This window comes from Moschus berezovskii, chromosome 22 (genome assembly GCF_049115385.1).
Source record: "Moschus berezovskii isolate FMDL1 chromosome 22, NW_MosBer_1.0, whole genome shotgun sequence".
Lineage (NCBI taxonomy): Eukaryota > Metazoa > Chordata > Mammalia > Artiodactyla > Moschidae > Moschus > Moschus berezovskii.
In genome coordinates, this window is record NC_142481.1 from 55,933,833 (window position 1) to 55,957,014 (window position 23,182).

A 23,182-nucleotide genomic window follows, 5' to 3' on the forward strand; every position below is an offset into this window, starting at 1 on the left:
CCTTTGTAGGGCAGGCTGTGAGCAGACTGACACCTCAGGTAACGTAGATACAAAGGAGACCTGGTGATGATCTAGTCCAGGGTTTTATATAATGAGGAATTACGTCCTTGCTCTCCAGACAAGGAAATCCAGTGACTTAAGCCTCATTTTACAGACAAGAAACAGAGGCTCTGAGAGAGCAGAGACTGCCAAGGTTTCCCAGGAGTGAGTGGGCAAAGCATGGACCCCTCGGAGCTGCTGGCAGAGGCCTGGACATTGAACGGCTGGGCTTTAGGATCTGATGGCTCCGACCACACCCTTCCGCAACCAGCCAACTTGGGCACTGGTTTCTGGCCAAGGCTTTGTTTAAATAAAGGGTTCCACAGCAACCTTCCCACCCACCAAAGATAAAAAGGCTGACAGATGACGGGGCCATAGAACCTTCTCGTCATTACGGGAGGTGGAAAAAATTTTAAGCCAACTGCCAAACCTACCTGACGCTACACTGTGGAACTAAAGAGGAACATTCCTTTTCTTCTTCTTTCCAGGTGATTCTGGGAGCAATTCTGGCAGACTTTGTATGTAACTTTGACCTTGCTGGGAAAGTCTCTCTGCCTCACGTCTTCCATGGAGATCTGCCTGTGACAGTTTCCCTGACCTCCGCAGCTTTGTAATCTCTGGGCAGGATAGTAAGAAATTACAGAGAATCCTATCTGTCAAAGAATTCTCCAACCTATGACTAGACCCTTGATGTCAAGACCCTCTGTTCCTCGTTTAGTCTAACGTCTTTCTCTCCTCCAAGGAAAGGAAATCTGAAACTGTCTTTTGGGAGACCGAATGGAGACTTACCCTGATGGAGAATGGAAGACACCAAGGCAAAGACTGTGGAGGGTGGTCAAGGATAGTGTAGCTTACACCATGAGCCAGGATCCAGGATTCTGACACTCAGACCGTGCAAGATATGGTGTAAAAAGACCACACTACATTCAGAAGCCAGGTCAAGCCAAGCTGTACTGACAATGCTACCTTAGCACTGTAAAATGGGAACCACTGTAAAAATGAGAACCAATTACAATGCCTTCCCCATCAAATTGTTTTATTAGGCTAATTAAACAGCTTAAAGACAATTCATTTGTTCGGTACCCTTCTAGAAAATATTTCAAGTTTTAAATGAACTTCCAATACATAAAACAAAATTACTTTACCATAGACAAATTTCAGATCAAAATACAGCACTCTATTTCTGTTTTCTTACAGTTATAAAATCCAGTCAATACAAACTACATAAAAAAGATAAAACACTTTCACTGATCCTTAGTACAAGAGAACAGCACAATTTCAGTATGCTCCCAAAGCACAAATCCTGTGCTTGTGAGACGGGGTGACCCCGTAGTTACCCCACAATAAACCGAAGCAGATAAACAAAGTGCGTGCTACTTAATTTAAGAAAGTTAACACAGCCTCTCTGCATGAGGATTACTTGTAAACCATAGAGCAACTTGGTAAGAAAGGTTACTAATTCAAATTTAGTTCAACTTCACTAAAATTCCATACCAGCAACGGAATAGAAAATTACTCCACGGAACAAACGAGTACACTTGGACCACAGAATGTTTGAGATGTGACATTTCAATGAAATCACATTAGTACAATTTCTCTGCTAGCCTACTGAATTCAGGGAGGATAATTCTACAAGTTGCAACTTCCCAGTACTTGAAATACTTTGAACTTTCTCTAGAATGTCTTTTGTCTAGCTTATATATGTTTCATTGCAAATCTCTAGTTTTTTTTTCAGTAGTAGGTCTCTCTCTAAAGACCAGGATACCTTATCACACACAATGTAACCTCATCTGAAAACATGTCTAAGTAGACTGGTCAACTTGGAAGCTTACCAGGTAATAAAAGCTGCAGGATTTAAATGAAAAACCTCTACTATATGTACCTTGTCAGAAAATGTAGATGCGTTAATTAAACAAAGATCTGCATTTAAAACAGGATGAATTTTGGTATGGTATTTTGGGAATTTGGTATTGGTGGACTTTGTGGCATTAAAAGCATCAGAATGACAAATCAAGAGTGTGCTAAAAACTGGTTCAGGACAAGGGTGACTGTCACATATGGTGAGTGTTTTTTTGGTTTTCATTTTAATCAGAGGATGATTACTTTACAATATTGTGATGGGTTTTTGCCATACATCAACACGAATTGGTCACAGGTATGTCTGCTGGTCGTTCTGTCAGGCCAGGGCCCACTGTGAAGGTCAGCCCTGAGTCTGGGAGAGTCCACTGAATCTGCGGCCCTGTTTCAAGGAATTCTCCTGGTAGTCTTCTCTCACAGTGGGAGACTGGGGTCAGTGAGAGAAAACGTGAATCTACATGTTAGGACAAGTGCTGGGTGGACCCCATCCACAGATAGGGACGAGCATCTCTTGTCACCAGGAACACACAGTGAGGAACACTCTGCCGGGGCCTGCTTGCGGTGCTTCTGCAATACAGTTTCTGATGAGGGTGGGCGGGAGGGGGTGGAGGAGGGAGGTGCTTTGGTTAAATCCATTGATCACTCCCAGCTCTGTTGGTACAACTGCAGAATGGGCTGTGATGGGAGTTCAAAAGTTCTGCTGAGAACAGGATTCCTTTTTTCATGGTTGTACCAATTCATAAGGGGTATTATTAAAAACAAAACAAGTGATGTCACTGGTGACTTGAAGGGGCACGGGAATGAGGAACCAAACAAAAGCTGTGTTACAGATGAGTCAAAATGAAAAGAACTCCATCAGCAGAAAAAGCCACTGATACTGCTTTTTTTTTGAAACTGAGTGCTGTTAGGAGAGCCTGTGCTTTTTCCCACTGAAGGCCACTTGAGACATTTCCCATCATAAAATCATCTACCCCGTGGAAAGTCGCTGATCTCTGTTTTCATGTAGCACTTGACTTCTGAAGTCCCCTATAGGAAAACAATGCTAAACCCACCGACACTGAAGGTTTGTTTTTAAGCTGATGATACCCTTTTGCCCCACGTTACTACATAATTTTTTTTACAAAGCATAGTCAAATTCAATGAGCATATACCTAGGTTAACAAGAATACATTTATGTTCTGGAGTTTCTTCTGAAGCAAAAATTCCTTAAAAAAAAAAAAAAAAACAACCCAACAATGTGAAGAGATGGGTCTCTTTCTTATTGTAAACGAGTAATTCTAATTTCCAATCCTACTCACCATTTGGAGTACAGTGTGTTTCTAAGCAGAGCTAAATAAAAGGAAGAGGCGGGCCCTGCACGGTGCCAGGTGGCTGGGTGCTGAGGTAGAACTTGTGGCATGGGGGCCCCTTCCCTGGACCCCAGGAGGAGCCCTGAGAACCTCCAGCACAGAAGTGGAAGGTGGGGACAACCCGGGCCCCAGGGAGGCTGTTCTAGTCTAGTTGCTTAAGGAGCCACTGAGATGCACTTGGCCACGCCTGGGGCAGCATTGTGGGGGGACTTGATGCTCTGCTCCCTGCACCCCACCCCTCGGCTGTCACGTGGGAGGAGCAGAATGGTGCAGACCCTGGAAGCTGCCCAGCCTGGGTGACCGCTCTATCTGGCAGCGGAAAGTGCTGGTCACAAAGGCCAGGTTAGGGGCTCCCAGAAGAATGCCTTTTCAACACATATTGTTAGACTAATGGGCTGGGGAACCAGAAGAGGCTGCCCCTGCCCCACCCGCCCCTCACCGCCACCATGCGCCCCGTCCCCCCGCCCTTTTCATGGATACTTAAATCAAGCAGATAAAACAGTCAGGTTGGGAGAGGCTATGGGATGCCAACAGAGGGCAGGGTGGAGATGCGATTGCAAAAGTGCATGACTAAGGGTACGCTTGAGAACAGGACCAAAATGACCTCCTTCTACCTTGACGAAAGTTCTTCGACTGCCCAGGGAGAAGTTGTGGGAAAGGTCTGCGTCCTCGGAGATCCTGCCCACAGCCTGCGTGGGCACAATGGGACACGGGAGTCAAACCAAGGGTCAAACCAAGGACTGTCAGTGAGGGAAGATGACTGAGGGCATGGGCAGAAGACACAGATCTGGTGAACAACATGGACAGCACCCTCCCGACGACCTGGACTTGGGTGCCCGGCCCAGCCTCTGCTCGGTTCCTGTGCTTTGAGGCAGGTGGCATCGGGAAGGACACACAGAGGGAGTGGAGCCCCCACTGCATGGCTTTCATGGAAGAGGGATAGACAGAGCCCGGGAGGAGGCAGGTCCTCTGGAGACTCTTTCCAAGGGATGACAACGTGACCCACTGGTGAGGGGACCCATTCCTGGAGTCGGGAGGTGCTGGAAGAGGTCGGCCAACCCAACTCTGCCCACTGCACGGTCTCCTTGATGGCATCCCAGGCCACAGGTCACCTAAGCCCTGCTTAAAAGAATACGATTTTCACTTATTAGCTTTCTTAACTCTGCAGAGATACTGAGAGATTTACAACAAAAAGTACAGAAAGAGCAAGAATCACTGTCTAGTTGACAATTACGGTTTTAGGGCAATCTCTAGAGATTTGTCTGTTTATGAAGGTTCTGCTCAAGTTGGCTATTCCTTGGGCCAGTGGCCGCGGTCAGGACATAGTGAGTGGGTGGCGGGCAGGGAGGATGGGAGACAGCACACGTCAAAAGAACAAAGACCCTTCTCCCCCCAAAACAATGCGAAAGCTAAAGTGCAAACATTTCTCCCCTCCTCTTTTTTTTTTAAACTGCTCACAGAACCTCCAAGCTCTGGAGCTTATGACAATATCTGCACACCGTACAAGACTCCCCTGGCTGACTCCGTCATTCCTATAAGACACAGCTGCAGAGGGCAGCTTTGCGGTGATCCTCAGAGCCCAGCACTCAGAACCACAGGAGGCACCCAGTTTATCATGAGGCAATTCTAGAAAGTTCTGAGAGTGACAGAAACGTTCTACTTCTATATCTTCTGCTTCCTGGCCTAAGCCAGGAGGCAGTGCTCTGGGACACGCACACCTGCTCCTTCTAAAGCCCAGCAGGCCAGAACCTGGGGCCTGCAGAGCTTCTTGTTAGAGCTTGCAGAGCACCTGCCACCCTAACTGTCATCCTCCTGGATGCTGGTTCCCAGGGATCATCAGTGCAGCGGGTGGACAAAACAGACTTCCTCGTCTGACTACCATCCCCTACACACAGACAAGGGCACTACTTTAAACAGCTGGATTATGTTCAAATTATCAATGATTCCCACCCCACCTCCCAGTTTTTTTCTTTCCCTTTCAACTGGGAACCGTCTTCTCTGAATCTGGACATAAGACTATATTTAGCCATGTTATTAGACTGTAAAATAAGCACCTAACACCCAATGCTTCTGTCATCTATATTTTTATACATTATTAAAGAAAACATTAAAAATGCACACTGCTAGATTATTTCCATCCGTGTGGACACAAAGGCCCATTCTCATCAACAGCGCCTATTTCTCACCTCCTTTAAACCTATTTCTTCTTCCTTTTCTCAATCACAAAAATATCAAGAATGACTTTATAAAATGTCTTATTGAAATCAAAACAAGCTGGATAAGTCACATACCACTAAATCCAGCAGTCCATAATCTGAACTGGAAAGGAAATGACTTTATAAAAGGATTAAGTAGCTCACTTTTGATATCATTTTGTTAAATAACCCTTCTTTAGTTGAAGATATTGAAGTTCTACACACACACACACACACACATACATACACACACCACAAAGTTTGTCTTTAGGTTCCACACAACATCCAAGTTCAGAGAAGTAGTGAGTCTAGTGATCTCAAACTGAGACCTAGAAAATATCATTTATTGGACTAGCATTGACTACTACTTTTTATATTTGAGGGAAAAAAGAAAAATTCAACTTCCAGAAAGTTTTCACGTGGCGGCAAATGCGAGCATGAAGCAAGCTCTGAGGCCGGGATATTGAGCGAGGGACGGAGACTGTGGCTGAGACGGGCGGCAGCTGCAGCCGAGGTCCCCACCACCCCCAAACTGTGCGCAAAGCGCCCAGCGCTCACCTTCCTCACTCCACTGGCTCTCCACAGGAACCCCGGCAGGCGAACACCCACCCTCTGCTTCCGGGGTGACGGGCCTCGCGGGGCACGAGGCGGTGTGAGCCATCTTTAAACCCAGCATGCACCGGGCCTGCGACGCCCACGCACGCACGCACGCCCGCAACCGCCGGGCTCGCCTGGCGCCGGCCAGACAACGGTCACGGTTTCCTCAGAGTCACTCCGCGGGTGAACCCTGGGTCTGCTGGAAACCAAAAGAGGGCACGGCCCAGGGCTAGATCCACCTGAGAACTTTGCCGGAATTCTGCTGAGGGGAGCAAGCCCTTTAGTATGAAAAGCACAAGCCTAACCATTAAATCTTATTAATGCACAGGGACAGTGAAAGTTTTAGATTTTACCTGGTATGTAAGTTATTCCTAGTACGCCAGGTATTTAGGAATGGGCCTAACTCTTTTTGGCCATGAGGGGGTCCTAGATAATTCCTAATAAGAAATCACCCCGGAAGGGAAGGTCTGTCTACAAGAACTGAAGGACCTGGGAGCTGCCCCTAACTCACCAGCCAGGTAAGCTGACCGCTGCTGGGGAGGGCAGCGCCCAGGTGTACCCTGTACAGGACGAAGTTGGGGACATTCCACTGACACACCAGACAAATCCGATCACTTGTGATTTTAAGTATAATGCAGTTCTGTGTTGTTTGGTCAACTCAACTCGGCACTTTCAGAGTTTCATTGTAAAACCCCAGGTTATCAGAACTAAAAGAACAGAGGAACTTCATGAGGAGCCCTATACTTTCATCAAAGGTAAGATTCTTGGGAAACAAATTCATGAAAATACACCTATTAGATCCTTAAACTGCTCCCACTAGCACCTTACAGAATATGAACAGTAATCCCAAGCATCTGAATCCCAAACACTGGGTCAATTACAGACAGACACGTTTTCCTATCTGCTGTGAATGACCATGGCGATGAAGCCTACTATTTTACATAGCAGTGGTGTTTAAACGTACTACTTTTCTGTGCTACAAAAACATAGCCTTGTAAAAATTCTTTAAAGTTCAAGTCGAGTTTCAAGTAATCACTTTGCAGCAGCTCTAGGAGAATTATTGTTCCTCCTGATTAAAAGTAAAATGGAAACTACGCCTTAGAGAATTGTATTCCTCAAGGCCGCTTACTGCTTGCTTCCAGGCTTTTGTTAAAGGACAGAATGTGTTGAATTCTTCTCAATTGGCAGGGGATCAAGCACAACACTACATAATGAGGTAGCTGAGAACAGTTTTTCCTATAAACACGAAGAACAAGGGAATAAGTGCATGTGTGATTCTCATCCAATTAAACAGGAAACATGATGAAGCAAACTATTTGTATAGTCATCTTTGAACCAAGTTCCTCCGTGTAATCTGAAAAAGTGTAATTCAAGGTTCTAAGGTACACCTTGTAACTGATGAGAGGAATGCAAATAAAGTACTTAAAAACTTCTACTGAAATGCTAAAAATGAAGTTACAATAAATATAATTCACCAACCAGAAAGGTAAACCTATAGCCACTTGGGGTCTGAATTATTTGAAGTGGCCATTTACTTGGGTCAGAGGAAGTGGCTAAGTCTTCCCCACGTTATCTTATGCAGTGTGTACCCAGACTCTGAGGGCTGTCATCCCCTGCACCTTCTCTAATTCAAATCACAGTGATTTAAGAATTTGCAACAATTTTGTTGGGCCATGGGGACACCAATATCAAACTTAGTCCAAATTTCAGTTGAATAGCAATTTTAGATTATTTTTTATCTCAACAGGAAAAAGAACAGGCAGTGGATATGTCTCACTAGCTAATTAGACAATGTTATTAGATATTAAAACATTAGATATTAAATGTTATTAGAAATTAAAAGATACTTTTTCCTTGGAAGGAAAGCTATGGCAAACCTAGACAGCATATTAAAAAGTGAAGACATAACTTTGCTGACAAAGGTCCATATAGTCAAAGCTATAGTTTTTCAAGTAGTCATGTATGGATGTGAGAGCTGGACTATAAAGAAAACTGAGCACTGAAGAATTGATGGTTTTAACTGTGGTACTGGAGAAGACTCTTGAGAGTCCCTTGGATTGCAAGATCAAACCAGTCAATCCTAAAGGAAATCAACCCTGAATATTCATTAGAAGGACTGATGCTGAAGCTGAAGCTCCAGTACTTTGGCCACCTGATGCAAAGAGCCTACTCACTGGAAAAGACCCTGATGCTAAGATTGAGGGCAGGAGGGGAAGGGGGCAAGAGAATCAGACAGATGATTAAATAGCATCACCAACTCAATGGACATGAATTTGAGCAAACTCTGAGAGATAGTAAAGGACAGAAAAGCCTGACGTGTTGCAGTCCATGGGGTTGCAAAGAGTCCGACAAGACTTGTTGACTGAACAACAACAAATTAGATATTTAATTTCATAAGAAAAGGAAGGAGTTTAAAAATCCTTCCACTTAGAGAACTTCAAAGGTAGAACTGAGCAAGAACTAATTTTCCTAAAGGGTATGAATCAGACCAGAGGAGATATAGTTACATGTGCAATTCTCACATGTCACATATCACAATGTGACACAGTTGAGACATGTTTAAAATTAAAATAATAGAATTACTCTGAAAAATTACAAAAAATTTAGCAGTTTTACTAGGTGATGTGCCCCCCCTCCCCAAAAAAAGAAGAGATGAAGCCACCCGTTCAATATCACTGGGGCTTCACTGGCAACAGGCAGGGCCAGCTCACCTGAGCTCACGTTCTCCTCAGATGGAGGCAGGTGTGTCGCATTCCTCACCCTTGTGGCACAAACTTCCAGCATTTCTGAACCAGCCTCAAAGAGTACTTCATGGATTACTAGAAAACTGGAAAAATGCTCTCCTCAACATCCTAAGACAGAGTATCTTTTCCTTAAATGTGGTAAGAAAGCGAAGGGTAAGTGAAGCTTCAGCTTTTCAAAGTAAAAACAGCTTCTCTCTCAAACACAAATACTTACCACCTCTGCCCTTACGACTTTAGTAAATTCTTAAATTTCCCACAGCTAACTGACAAAACCAAAGATCTTTTAGTTTATATTTGTGTAACTTGTAAAGGATGTGTTTGAGAGTTTAAGTTACACTATAAGTGATTCTTATATGATTAAAATACTTGGCTGCCTGTAATATTAAGTGATATTCTAATGGGCTGAACAGTGAAATGACAGTTCAAAGACTGGATTCCACTTTTTGGTTTCCATTCACATCTGAAGTGGGGAGTGAAGCTCTATCTACTGGGATGCTTTCTGTCCGCCAGAGAGCACCTCACCTATCACAGACATGTCAGGGTCAAAGAGTATGTTCTGGGAAGATTCTGAGCTCCATATAAAAAGCAGTGAAAAAAAAAATTAAATGTGATAAACATTATTAGGTATGCTGAGGATAGGGTCTCAAAAATCCTATGGAATAAACAGAGACCATAGAGCTGTGCATAATATAGGTCAGGCACTTTGCTTTTTTAATTCTGTACAGGTTTCCGGCTCTATGTTAGGAGGCCAGCCATCTGTGTACAAGGCTTCTCATTTAAAAGCAAGTCACTTTCAATCCTGTGAAGAATGTCACTTGGATCACAAGGACACTATATTCATCGGTCATAATAAATGACTACCTACTGTGTGCCGAGCACTGGGATTAGCAGAAGACTAAGGTAGGGTCCCTCCCATGAGGAGTTTACAGTCTAGAGGGAGGGCCGTATTTCACCTGCCTCACTGTGATGCTCCTCAGAAGCCCAAGCAGAATTCTGAGTAGGAGCTCAATAAACACTGGTGATTAAACCCAGGGCGGGCTTTTCTGTGCCAAGTGGGATCACTTCTCTCAAAGCCCAAAGGGCAGCCCCTGAATCCAAGCAGCCTCACCATTCCCTTCCCTTCCCTTCCACTGGGTGCTCTGTGAGGGGGTTCCAGCACCTTCAAAGTTGATGCAGTGGAAGTGCCACCTCATTCTTTCCCTGGACAGTTGCATATCTTCATCTGACCACAGGCAGCCTCCTCTTGAATCAAGAGAGCCAACATTCTAGAAGGTAATACTGTAGTGTTTTTAGAGCTCCTTGGAAAATTTTTGGGGATCCCTGGTCTGGCGCACTGTAGTAAGAACGCACCAGGCAGAAACCCAATGGACCAAGGCAGCTAACACTTCTCTAGAACCATAACCTGCTACCCTGAGTAACTGTGGCGCTGCAGCAAAGGAGCCCTGTCTTTACCATGTCAATACAAAGGATGTATCTCCAATGCATCGGCCCAGGGAACTCCCCACTCATAAAGGACAAAATGGCACTTCCAAAGCATCACTGAAGAAAGTGCCATCACTAAAGTGGAAGTGCAAGGTGAGAGAGTACTTCAAGACAAACAGCATACTGTCCAACATCCCCCAAATATTCCTTTTTGGTTGCTGCAGTTTGAAAAAAGCCTACTGTTAACTATCAACTCCTGACGGCAATCAAAGAATGGATTAGTGAAAGAAACGATGAATTTAGAAGTTACTTAGGCCAAATTTCTACAGTATACCAACTATGAGTTGGTAAGCACTGTTTTTACTATGCTGAAGAAAAGAAATGCACATGCCAAGTAAAACTTAGTACAAACTACAAATACATCAATATATTCACTCAACATGAGTTTAACACAGTAGTATAAGCTGAAGGGCCACAGGCTCAAGAATTTCTCTGAAGCACCAGGAGACAATAATATATGTAGTTTGGAATGACAATTCCAAAAGTAAACATATATAAACAGACTTACCAAATCACATCACACCCACACCACACACAATTCCAAAAGTAAACATATATAAACAGACTTAGCAAATCATATCACACACACACACACGCTCTCGCTCTCCCCCTCTCACACACACACTTTTATCTCTCACAGGATATAAGCACTATCACAAAAAAATTAAAAACTTCATTTTAAATTAAACACTTAAATCTTTGAAAAAAAATACCCAACTATATTTGGATGTATTAAACAAAGAAACAAACAAACCTACTTTAGACTGTAGCCTAGAAGAAATCCTTTGAAATATTGAAGAAATCCTTCAATATTCACTTACTATAACCTGAGACAACTTGGATAATGAAAATAAATTGCACTTCCCCCCAAGATATTGTATTTAAAAATTTAAGATCTATCTTTAGCCACTAATTTCAACATACACCTGGTAAAAGTGCCTTCTGTTAAAAGAAGTATCAAAAATTTACCAAGAAAGGATGTTTCAAGGCATAAGTGGATGGTTACAACACAAACCTGCGTGAAATGAGTTCAAATTTACTTCACAATACTGATGTAACTGATTTACAAGAAAGTCATGATTAATTTTGGAACATAATAAAATTAAATACATTCCGACACTTCAATATTTTTATATTTATATATAATAAAATAACAGTTTGGCACTTAGCAGCTTTTGTTGGTTATTGCATCCCATATTATGTGGCAAATTTACTTTTAGAAAACATTACCTAACTTTTGCAGCTACAGTGTCAACTAACTAAATAATAATAATAATAAAGCTTTTATAAAATGAATCGACCAAGTCATGCAGGCACTGATAGTATCATAACAGGGACTCAGTCACTCCTCAACAATGAACTGTCTCCTTGGAGAGGCCTGGCGTAGCCTGGAAAGAACTCTAAACTTCAGAAATTAAAGAAAAGAGAAATGCTGACTGTCACAGCTTTAACAGGACATCGGTTACCACGTTAATGTACCTCAGTGGTGGCTTCTGAAGGCCAAGGTTCTGTTCTGTATGGGGCATTTTACCAAAGAAAACCCACTCTTTCAGCAGTTTATTTCCCATAAAATTAACATCTAGTTGTACAAAGAAAGTTTTCTTTCTCTGCAGTGGCCAGGTAGTTTGGCTTGATTAAAAGACATCCAAGACATCCTGGGGACAGTGTGCAGACAACAGCTGACTGGTACACGGTATAAAGCAGAGGCTGGCTCTGACTTACGGGTCAGCTCTGCTACGTGAATGGCCTATTGCCTCTGTCAGAGAAGAAAATAACCCCGTGCTTCTGCGACCCATGTCTTCTGCCAGGATGGAGAGCGAATGTGCACACACAGCATTCTGCAGAATCCCCACGGGCAAGGCTGTTCAATGACCTTTTCTAGCATTGGATTGACTTCTAACAAGTAGAAGAAAAAAAACTGCACATAGGTCCCCCTTCTACTGTCCCTGGGTGGAAGAACACAAGTGATGTTTCATATGCATCTGAAAAGCATACGAACATTCTAGGCAGAAGTTTCCAGAAGAAATTCCTATTCTCAAATTTATAACCAAAGGATACATTTATACATTTGTTAATCTTTAAGACTAAATGCTGCTTCTTATAGCCATATACTAAGAGGGAGGGGGAAAAAAAAGCTGTAGAAAACAATTAGAAATAAAGACCTCTATATTGATTAGAAATCTGATATTGCATAAATTTCAAATGATAAAGTCATCAAGCACTTTGAAGTCCCTGGTTTCACATGAAAGTGGCATCATTCAAATGGAAAACCAAGTATCTTCCAAGGTTAAGTGCCACTAATGACAGACTTTTCCCCCATGGGAAGTGGGGTCAATGTGGGTTGACATGGAGATGAGAGACAGGAAAGGAGGAAAGGATTAATTTGCTCTACTATGAACAGAATGAAATTAAGTTGAGGTAGTTTATTCTACCAGCCAAACTTTACTTGTTATGTAATTTGTCAGAAACTCGTACTAGTGAACGGCATTGAGAAAATTCTGCTACAAAGGCTTGATTCTTAACATGGATTCGCATTCTAAGACATTTTCAAACCCTAGTTAGTAGTAAACAAGACTTTGTGTGCTTTCAGGCAGATTTTTTTTTTTAAGTTTTTGATCCCTATATGTTTTCTCTGGACCTTTTTTTTTTTCTTTTTTGGTCATAGCAGACCTTTATTATTTGTCCGACTCGGGTCCTTCTTTTATAAAATCTCCTACTCACTCATGGCCTCAGATTTATAAAATGGTTCTGCTTAGTTAGAAAGGAAGAATGGCACTGCAGGAGATCCTTCTCAACCCCAGACATGACTGCATCTTCATCTGAATTAACACAGAAGTTACAACTTCCTTTAAAGTCACAGGAGGGCTGCCACCTGACTCCTTAATTTACTGACCCTTTAGATTACTAAGATAGAATGTCACACAAGAGAAATTTTATCTTAGTTTTGATTCATCATAATTTAGTTCAAAAAAGATTCTTAGGATAGAGAACTAGTAGTTAAGTGGAGACTAACTGGCATTGAGTCCAAACTAACATTTTTAGGCACAAACCCTTAAATGGTTGGGCAGAGTTAGGCATAATATCTCCTTCCAAGTGCAGTGGAAAAGCAATCCTGGTATGTTTGGATATGTTGATTTGCATATACGGATATTTTTTTTTTCCCCCAACCAAAGCCAGGTACTCGAACACAGCGGTCAGTCAGACATGAGACCCCCTCGGGGAAAATGCACCTTAGGGCTTTAACTTCCATATTTTACACGATAGGATTCCCACTTCCCTTTTCCTCGGACACTGACTAGCCCTGGTTGGTCTAGGGACACACCTACGGGAGAAATGGATTCCCCGCCTTGGTATTTTTTTTTCAGCAGTTTACGTTTTCTCCGGAACAAGAGCTGAAGCCCAGGCTTCGAAGCGTTTGAAACCACCTGCGTTACCGCACGGAGGCTGGCGCGGGGCGACGGGCCCTGCCGTCTGTCCCCTCGCGGAGCGCGGCGTCCGGCGCGAGGTCAGGAGCTGCGCGTCCCGCGGCCGCGCGTCACGGCGAGTGCACGCGGATGCGGAAGAGGCCCTGCTGCAGCTGCAGGCGGAACAGCTTGCAGTTGGCGATGCGCAGGGCCGCGCAGCCCGTGCGGCGCAGGTCGGAGGGCAGCAGGGGCTTGGTGTGGTGCCACGTTCCCGTGCTCCTTTTGAACTCGCGCACGTAGTCGTAGTTGGTGCCTGCATCCCGGGAGAACAAGCAGAGGTGACAAACCGCGCCTGAGGACCCCGGGACCCCTGACCCACCCCCCGGCCCCGGGAAACGGCTCCCACGAATCACTCTTAACATGCTGACCTGTATCTAGATCTCCGATGACGTAGATACTGGCGCCTATGGGGACGGCTCCGTACACGAAAGAGGAACTGGCCGGGATGCATAAATTCTGGTCATTAAGATAGATCCACCTGAAAACAGAGGGACAGGATGAAGGAGGCTAAGAGGATGGCCCGTGGTATCCGGGCAGGCTGAGATGACAAAATTCGGGGCGCTGCCAACAGGAGGAGGCATGACCTCCACACCCCTCTCTTGGGGAAATGCTCATCTCCCTCCTGTCACTGAAGATTGAGTCGTGTCTCTTCCCCAAGTGGCATGTATTGAATCATAGAGACTGCACTATTCAGTGTGCTTCTGTCCCTCGGCACAGAGTTTCTGAGATTCACCCACGCTGTGGCTTCATCATTATCTCATTTCTTGTTATTTTAAGTAGGACTGCCCTACACTGGTGTAGCAGAATTTGTCAACCATTGACCTGTTCAGGTTCATCTGGGCAGCCTCTAGTGCCAGCCTTCCCTTGTGGTTCAGCTGGTAAGGAATCTGCCGCAATGTGGGAAACCTGGGTTCGATCCCCCGGTTGGGAAGATCCCCTGGAGAAGGAAATGGCAACCCACTCCAGTATTCTTGCCTGGAAAATTTCATGGACAGAGGAGCGCGACAGGCTGCAGTCCATGAAATCGCAGAGTCGGACACGACTGTGGGATTAACTAACTTTCCAGTGTCTGGCTATTGGGAGTGAAGTTATTTTGGACATTAGAGGGCAAAGCTCTTTTGTGGGCTTATGCTATGGAATTGCTTGTTTATACAGTTAAAGGTGTATTTCCTTTGATAAGAAAATGTCCACTGTTTTCCAGGGTGTTGTGTCCTTCTGCATGTCAATGAGCAACGTGTGAGAATCCCAGCCGCTGGGCCTTTCTGCCAGCTCTTGGTACGGTCGGTCTTTTTTCACTTTAATGATGCTGAGCATCTCTGTGTGTGCTTACTGGACACTTTGTGTATCTACTTTGGTGAAACGTCTGCTCAAAGATCTGTTCATTTTTCAAACTGGGTTTTCTGTCTTACAGAATTTTAAGATTCTTTTTTATTTTACAGTTACAAGTCCTTTGTTGGATATGTGTATCACAGATCCTTGCATGCAGACTGTCTTTTCATTATCTTAATGGGGGCTTTTGAGAACAGTGGTTTTTTAATTATGGTGAATTCCAGTTTATCTTTTTTTTCTTTCTATAGTTCATTCTTTCTATGTCTTTCTAGAAAATCTTTGCCTATTCCAAAGTTGCAAAAGTTTTTTAAATTAAAATTTCTGGAAATTTTGTTTCAATGTTAACATTTAGGTCTTATGATACATTTCAAGTTACCTTTGGCATATGGTGTGAAGTATGAGTCAAGTCCTTTTTATCCTTGTATCTAGGCATATAGGTAGCTAGTTTTTCCAGCATCATTTGCTAAAAAGACGTTTCTTTCCCTGCTGAATTGCCTTGGCTTTTCTGCTGAAAATCAATTTAATGACCATGAAAAGGAGCCAGGGCTCCATGAAGAAGTGGCTGATTCCACAGCTGAGACAGAAAACACAAGATGAGCCTGGACCATCTTGTGCTGCCGGAGGAAGCGCTTCAAAAAGGATGAGGTGCGTCAGAGGACACAGAGCCAACATGCCGCTCCCGACGGCCGCAGCTGGAGCAACCGTAAACGACAGTCCCGGCTGGCAACTCAGAAACTGACATGAACACCCGTGAGTCCATACCGACACGGATGAACCGATGAACCCGCCGAAAACACGGCGAGGAGGGCCGGGTGTTCTCCACGGAACTCCAGCTGACAAAGGGAGAAGGAAGGAGGGAAGCAGAAAAACCACCAGGAGGCAAACACCACGGTTCTAACTTCTGTGAGGCCAGTCCATCGAGGGTGCTCAATTAGTGGTGAAAATATAAGGAGAAACAGTATAATCGCATATTCTCAAATTATCTCTTCCAAGATATTCATGAATTACAAAGGAAGAAGCAGTGACTTTACAGTGGGGAAACCCCACAGATGGCGCCTTAACCAAGTCATCAGATTAGCATCATCAGTAATGGGACAAAGTGTCTCTCCCCCGACACCGGGCAGAGAAGGGCCCAGAAGCACTTATGAGGGATCCCCACCTCAGATGCACAACCTCAGCCTCATCACAAGACATCATCTGACAAACCCAGGTGGAGAGACAGCCTAGTAAAAAACCATCCAATAACCTTCAAAGACTCACAAGTACAAGGGTGGTGCCCCATCACATCCCCACTTAATTCACTTAGAACAAGTAGAAAAGTCAGCTGCAGTTTGGGTAAAAGATATTAGTGGATGAACTGGTGAAATCTGAATAAAGTCTGTAGTTTACTTAATAATATTGTACCAAAGTGAATACTACAGCATGTAAGATATTAACAGTAGGAGAAGCTGGGTGAATGGCTTATGGGAACTCTATTTTTGCTACTTTTCTACAGGTCTAAAATTATTCCCAAATAAAAGGTTTTGTTTTTTTTTGCTTTAAAACAAAACAAACTAGACTCTGCTATATAATAATGTTCACTTAAGTAGATTTGATCCATTCCCTTTCATAGCTAAAGGCATAGCCAGGTCAGAGCAGACCTCAGTTAGAGGAAATGTATGTAAGCCCTTTGTCCAGGCCACCACCAATGTCCAGGCCTCCACTCACTACCGGAGCACATAAAATTATCTCACTAAGCAGTGCTTTGTTTTTTCCCAATGCACACACTCTCCAGACTGTTACAGAGTGGTACATTCCCTATTTTGAATCCCAAGAAATGTAGAAGCAGAATGTTGTCCAAGATCATGGAACAACTCAGAGGCCAAGCTGCTATAAAGCGAAGATCCGATTCCTCTAATATCTGAAAGCTGATTGGTATCAAGCAGTTTGTGGGACTGGGAATACAGCTTGGCCCCTGCCTCTGAGCTGCCTCTAGTAAACAGGAAAAGGGAAAAATCTAAGAGCTATCCCTGCAAAGTGAAAATGGGCGATCGCTGATCTCACGCCTTACGGGCACTGGACCGATGAATGCTTGTACCTGAGGCTCAGCAAGTCTGAGCACGCCCACTGCCTGCCAAATGCTGGGAGCACCTCTCTGGAGTGCCGGAAGAGACCTCAGGTCCTCAATAGTGTCCTGGTCACAAAGCCTGGACATAATCCAGACGTACTCAACCAAAGAGCCAGATAAATGAGAGTCCCTTTCTCGGGGGACTTAACAATTAACAGACGCCAACTCTGATGTCGGGATTATCTACCAGGCAGGGATGTGGACACAGCTAGCACAAGGATGCTCAGTAAGTGAAAAAGTAAAATAGGCTTATGATGGAAAGATAGAAGACTGCGGCAGAGAAATTTTAAAAATCTAATACAAAGGTCCGTCTAGTCAAGGCTATGGTTTTTCCCGTGGTCATGTATGGATGTGAGAGTTGGACTGTGAAGAAAGCTGATCGCCGAAGAACTGATGCTTTTGAACTGTGGTTTTGGAGAAGACTCTTGAGAGTCCCTTGGACTGCAAGGAGATCCAACCAGTCCATTCTAAAGGAGATCAGTCCTGGGTGTTCATTGGAAGGACTGATGCTGAAGCTGAAACTGCAATACTTTGGCCACCTCATGCGACGAGTTGACTCACTGGAAAAGACTCTGATGCTGGGAAAGGTTGGGGGCGGGAGGAGAAGGGGACGACCGAGAATGAGATGGCTGGATGGCATCACCGACTCTGTGGACATGAGTTTGAGTGAACTCCGGGAGTTGGTGATGGACAGGGAGGCCTGGCGTGCTGTGATTCATGGGGTCGCAATGACTGAACTGAACTGAACTGAATATGCTACCTGAGGAAGGTAGAAAAGGAAAAACAAAATAAGCCCAGGGGAAGTAAAAGGAAGGAAATAAGATAGACAAGAGGAGAAACCAATGAAACAGAATACACAATGGAGAAAAGGAACACTGATGTGCAGCGGGCCCTTTGGGAAGGTAAGTGCAACGCTAAACTTTGTCAACAGAGGGTGCTGGAGGGACTGCAAGGCCCGGAGAGGAAAGGGCTTCTTCCCTGGTGGCGGTGGTCTGCTCTGCCGTCTCCAGTGTGCAGGAGACCCAGAGGTGCTCACCTGCGGGGAGGTGCTCTGCTGGCCAGCAAGCAGCCTCCTGAGCACCAGCTCTGGCCCTGGCGTCCCAGGGCTCTGCCGTATCCTGGGCCACTGCACTCCCTCCTCCACAGAGGTGAATCCCAGCCCTGCAGGGTGGGGAGCAAACTTCCAAGTTTGTTCCTTCCTGGGACACTTTCCCTTGGTCCTAAAGGCTGCAGCTGCATTTCTTTCTTGGCTATTTCTGCTTTCATCAGAGTCTCCTCTCACAGGTTAGCAGTTAACTCCTCCTACTAGTTAATCATTAGGTCGGTGACCACCTAACCACCTGTTTAAGTTTATGGAAAGCTGACAGCTGTTTTTCAAACTGCAGCTAACTTTTCTGACTGTTCCAAGTGAATTAAGTGGGGATGTGATGGGGCACCAGCCTTGCACTTGCGAGTCTTCGATGGTGGCGCTGAGGTCTGCATGCTTCTCAGGATGCACTGCTGCCCCTGGGTCTCTACCTTGGCAGGGGAGGGACGTTGCCAGTGACTTCCACTTAACCCTTGCTCCCATAATGGTCCCTGACCCGCAGGTCAGAGAACCATATGGGGATGTGGCCAGTGGCCAGAGATGTCTATCCAAGCATACGTTCATCAAAAGATGAAGCTGACAGGTCTTGACTTCAGAGAATAGTTAACATGATTTACCTATTAAAAATGAGAAGGGGAGGGCGCGTGGGATGAGCAAACGCACAGAGGCAGCAAGACACAGGATGGCTATAAGAAGTGAGCTGCACTCTAGGAACACGGGAAAGGAAGAAAGTGGAAAAGGTCAGACATTTTTCTCAACCTCAGATCATGGAGGGCCCTGAGGAGGAGGCTAAATACTAATGTCTTTACTTGGTAAGCAAGGGTTAACTAGGAATAATCTCCATCTGAATGAAATGACCAAAGGCAGATTAATCTTTCAAAAGCACAAGTAGGTGAAATGTATCAGAGAGACTGGTTAGAAAGCTAAGGGCACCGCACGTATGACAGTGAACTCGCTGGAGTCATGGCAGAGAAATAAAGGTGGGTATGTGTGAAAAACACTATAGAGTTTTAAAAAAATAAGATTTGGCAACTCATGAGATGTGAAGCATAAGAGAGAATCAAAGATAACTTTAAAAACATACAGACCACTGGGAGGATGACCGTACTCGTCTAGCACAGTACTAGAACTAGGAATGCAAAGAACAGAAACAGATGCACTTGTCTCTCTGGATATATGAAGTTGTCACTGTGACTTGGTATAAATAAGGGCAATTTTTTTTTTAATTTTTGCTTTCCTTCAAACAGTTTGCTTTTAGTCAGAAACACAGAAAATAGTAAGATGTGGCATTTTTCCAGGAAACTTTTAACCTAAAAATAGGGAACAAAGACAGGAAAGACAAGAGATTACTTAAAAACAATAAATAGTCTTCAACCTCAGGCAGGTTGCTCATTTGGCAGCAGCTTCCAAAGTATGCAAATACCACACACTTGGAAACATCTGAGCTTTATTTATTTATTTTTTTTTACATCTGAGCTTTAAAGAGAGAAACTACTCATAGATGTTTTCCCCCTTCCATAGGTTTTCATGGGAAAGACTAAGTTTTGAAGGCACTATTGTGTGGTAGCTGAACTGGGTGTCTCTGAGGCCAGAATGCCCGGTTCTGCTCCGCCACATGCTGCCTGTGTGTTTTGGGGCACATGATTCAGCCTCTCTGTGTTGTGATTTCCTCATATGCAAGACAGGAATGAAAAGAGTGCCTGTGTCTCAGGGGGCTGTTTTGGAGAGTAAATGTGTTAAATGAGGTAATATATGGCTCTTAGTGTTGTGTGTTTATGTTTAGCTTTATCTAAACAAGAGTCCTGTATACTAACAGCAGAAATCAAGCTCTGTTCATTCTACTTGTGAACAAACACTGGAGAACTTGAATGTAAGCAAACCACAGAAAAGTGAATTTTACTGGGAAGTTCTTTAAACAGCAATGAAGAATAGTCATGTTTAACAATTACCAACGAAAGCAAAAAATACTCTTATTCAAAGTGAAAAGTGAAAGTGAAGTCGCTCGTCGTGTCCGACTCTTTGCGACCCCATGGACTGGAGCCTACCAGGCTCCTCCATCCATGGAATTTTCCAGGCAAGAGTACTGGAGTGGGTTGCCATTTCCTTCTCCAGGGGATCTTCCTGACCCAGGGATCGAACCCATGTCTCCCGCATTGCAGGCAGACACTTTACCATCTGAGCCACCTGGGAAGCCCAATACTCTTATTACTTAATACTCCATAAACAGGAGACAACCTGACAGAAATCTAAAGGTTCTAATGATGATAGCATATCAAGGGAGACTGAAAACTTCACAGCCAGCTTCAAGTCCTATACAATCAAAACAGGAACAGAAAATGGTAAAACCATAAGCAACCTTGATGACTCCAGCAAGTGAGACACAGCTCTCTAGCTCACACTGTCCAAACAGTAATTCAGTCATTATGAGAAAGGTTTATATCAATATTTTATCAGAAACCAAATGTACTGACCCCTGCTTGTTAATGAACTTGGGCATTTGGGAAGGAAATTCATACACTACTTTGTACCGTGAACAGTCAGCCCTCACAGTAACACATTACGGAAGAGAGGTATAGAAAAGCATTTGAAATTCTGCCCCTGTCCCGACCACAGCAGCGAGCATTCTCAAACTGCTCTCACACTTTTTCTAGTACATTTTCATAAGATTGTCTGCCCCCAGTAACCGAAGGGAAAAAAACAAACAAATAGGCTATGCAAACATCATAAGATTAAAATACATTTCAGATAACATACATATTTCTAAAATCTTGGCAACTGTGCATTGTTTATCCTAAAATAACATGAAATTAAACATTATATTCTGGCACCCCCTTCTGGCAACATGATCGAAATGCTATCACAAGGTTAACTTTAGCACAGCAATTTCCCTGTAGGATTGGAACATATTACTGTAAGAAAAACGCTGTTCAGTGGTTATAACAAAACGTGTGAGAGGAGCAAAGTGAGGGGACTGGACGGATGCTGGCCACTCCACCTCACATGCATGGCAGCCCATCAGATGATTTCAGAATCTCTGATACCACGTTTACTGAGTGTCTGATGCAGGCCAGGGGTGAGGCCAGAAGCTAGGACCCAAAGCTGCACTGGAACCTGCCCTGAAGGAGCTTCAGTTCAGTCACAGCCCAAGAAAGACAGGCATGGGATCACACACTGAGGAGCCTGGCTGAGACCGGGAGACAATGAGGCCTTCTCTCGGTGGTGATCATTAAGCTGGGCCTCGAAGAAGCCAAATTAACTGGATAAACGTGAGAAGGGAAGTTTCAGGCAAAAGGAAAAGTCTGAAAGCACAGAGCTCGACACCATGTTTTGGAGGGAAAGCATCACCCAGTGGAAGTCAAGTGAAGCACCTGGGTTGAACAGCAGCAGAAAGAGTATACACAGGTCATATCACAAAAGGCCACATATGCTAAGTTAAGGAGTTTAAACTTTCTCCTAAAAGCTATCAAAAGTGTCAAGGTCTGCTCTGCACTTGAGAAACATTTTTCTCTGGCTTTCCTATGAGTTACAAGATTTCTGAAGTCACTAAATAAATATCCGGTATGCATTAGACATAAATAGATAAGTTCAGTGAAATAATTTGAAAGCAAAACTAAATGAAGTTAAGACACGCCTTTGAAAGCATAAAGAGAAAGTTGCAGAAGCCACACAAAACCATTCATAAATACCTTTTAAACTCATCGTGGTAGAACTCCGACTTGCAAGTTACCATCTCGCCCCCCTGGATGTCCTCGCGACTTCTGACTCCCCCAAATACATACAGTTCCATGGCAACTCCACAGGCCACCGCTCCAAACCTGAAAGGCCACGCAACGCACATACTAAGCATTGGATTCATCAGTGTATCTCAGGACTTGATTCCCTAATTCCTCTTTTGCTTGTTTTGGCTCTGAGACATTCAGTGTTTCACAAATACATGAGTCTTCCTTTCTCAGGGTATGGATTATTCATTTAGTGTTATATGAACCAAATGGCAAGTCAAAGAAAAGATCCGTTTAAAAGAAGGGAGAAGCGAAACCCAGGCGAAGGGGGCTCTGCAAAGGCCACCTCCCCGCTCTCTCACCTTCTCTCTTTCAGGGGACAGATGGCAGTCCACTGCTGGGTCCGGGGGTCATAGCATTCCACAGACTCGAAGAGTTTCCCATAGGATCCTCCACCCATGGCATAGATTTTCTTTTTCATAGCTGCATAGCAGCCAATCTGGAAGGAGGAAGCAACAGTGGGGGAGGCAACATTTATCATTAAAAGTTGGCTGAGTCAACACCAGCTTGGCTGGAACCCTGGGAGATGTTTGGAAAAGGGTCGGATGGTAGGAGTCTGGTGCCTTCCCATATCACAACAGAGGCTTTCAAAAATGGGAACAGCATGGGTAATACACATACTGTCCTCAGGGAAGGATTAGCTCCACCTAACACTACTCCACTAAGTGGATAGCACACAAGCTTTGCTTTAAAGGAGCTTTCCAAGCTCTCTTCTTTCACCACTATTTGAAGAGTCCAAGATGCAGAGTCCACAGAGCAAGAAGATGTCACTCAACTCCTGCCCCAAATTGAGTCAGCTGGAAGGGCACACACAGTGAGCGATCATATTACCAGTGAGTTCCAGTACCAAGGTGTGAAATACCCAGGGCGCTAGAAAGGCTCTGGCCTGATGATGAAATGCCTGTCTCCACCAGGGAACAGAAATACAGACCAAGCCCTGCACAGCTAATGGGAGGCCTTAGTTTTCATTCTTCTCAAAAACCAATGGCAGCTCTTTACTTCTGAATCAATGGATTAATGTTTCCTCCCAAGCGTGCACGACAATTCAGAAAACAGGTTTGGGAGATCTGGTTCCTGCCTAGGTTAGTGCCACCACGGAGCATTTATCAGGTGTGGGCCACAGATACAACAGCGCTGCCCAGAGCCCACCAAC

At 44.3% G+C, this 23,182-nt stretch overlaps 1 protein-coding gene across 2 annotated transcripts in view; it reads right to left on the bottom strand.

Annotated features, from left to right (window-relative positions):
• Positions 1-1,058: 1,058 nt before the first annotated feature.
• The window catches only part of GAN (gigaxonin), a 59,394-nt gene continuing 37,270 nt past the window's right edge, over positions 1,059-23,182 (bottom strand). For both annotated transcript variants that reach the window (XM_055413065.2, XM_088830776.1), the window contains exons 8-11: positions 22,332-22,468; positions 21,937-22,065; positions 14,096-14,205; positions 1,059-13,980 (exon numbers count right to left, since the gene is read on the bottom strand). In XM_055413065.2, coding sequence (XP_055269040.1) covers positions 13,799-13,980; positions 14,096-14,205; positions 21,937-22,065; positions 22,332-22,468 — 558 coding nt within the window. In that variant the 3' untranslated portion in view covers positions 1,059-13,798. The remainder of the gene's footprint in view (positions 13,981-14,095; positions 14,206-21,936; positions 22,066-22,331; positions 22,469-23,182) is intronic.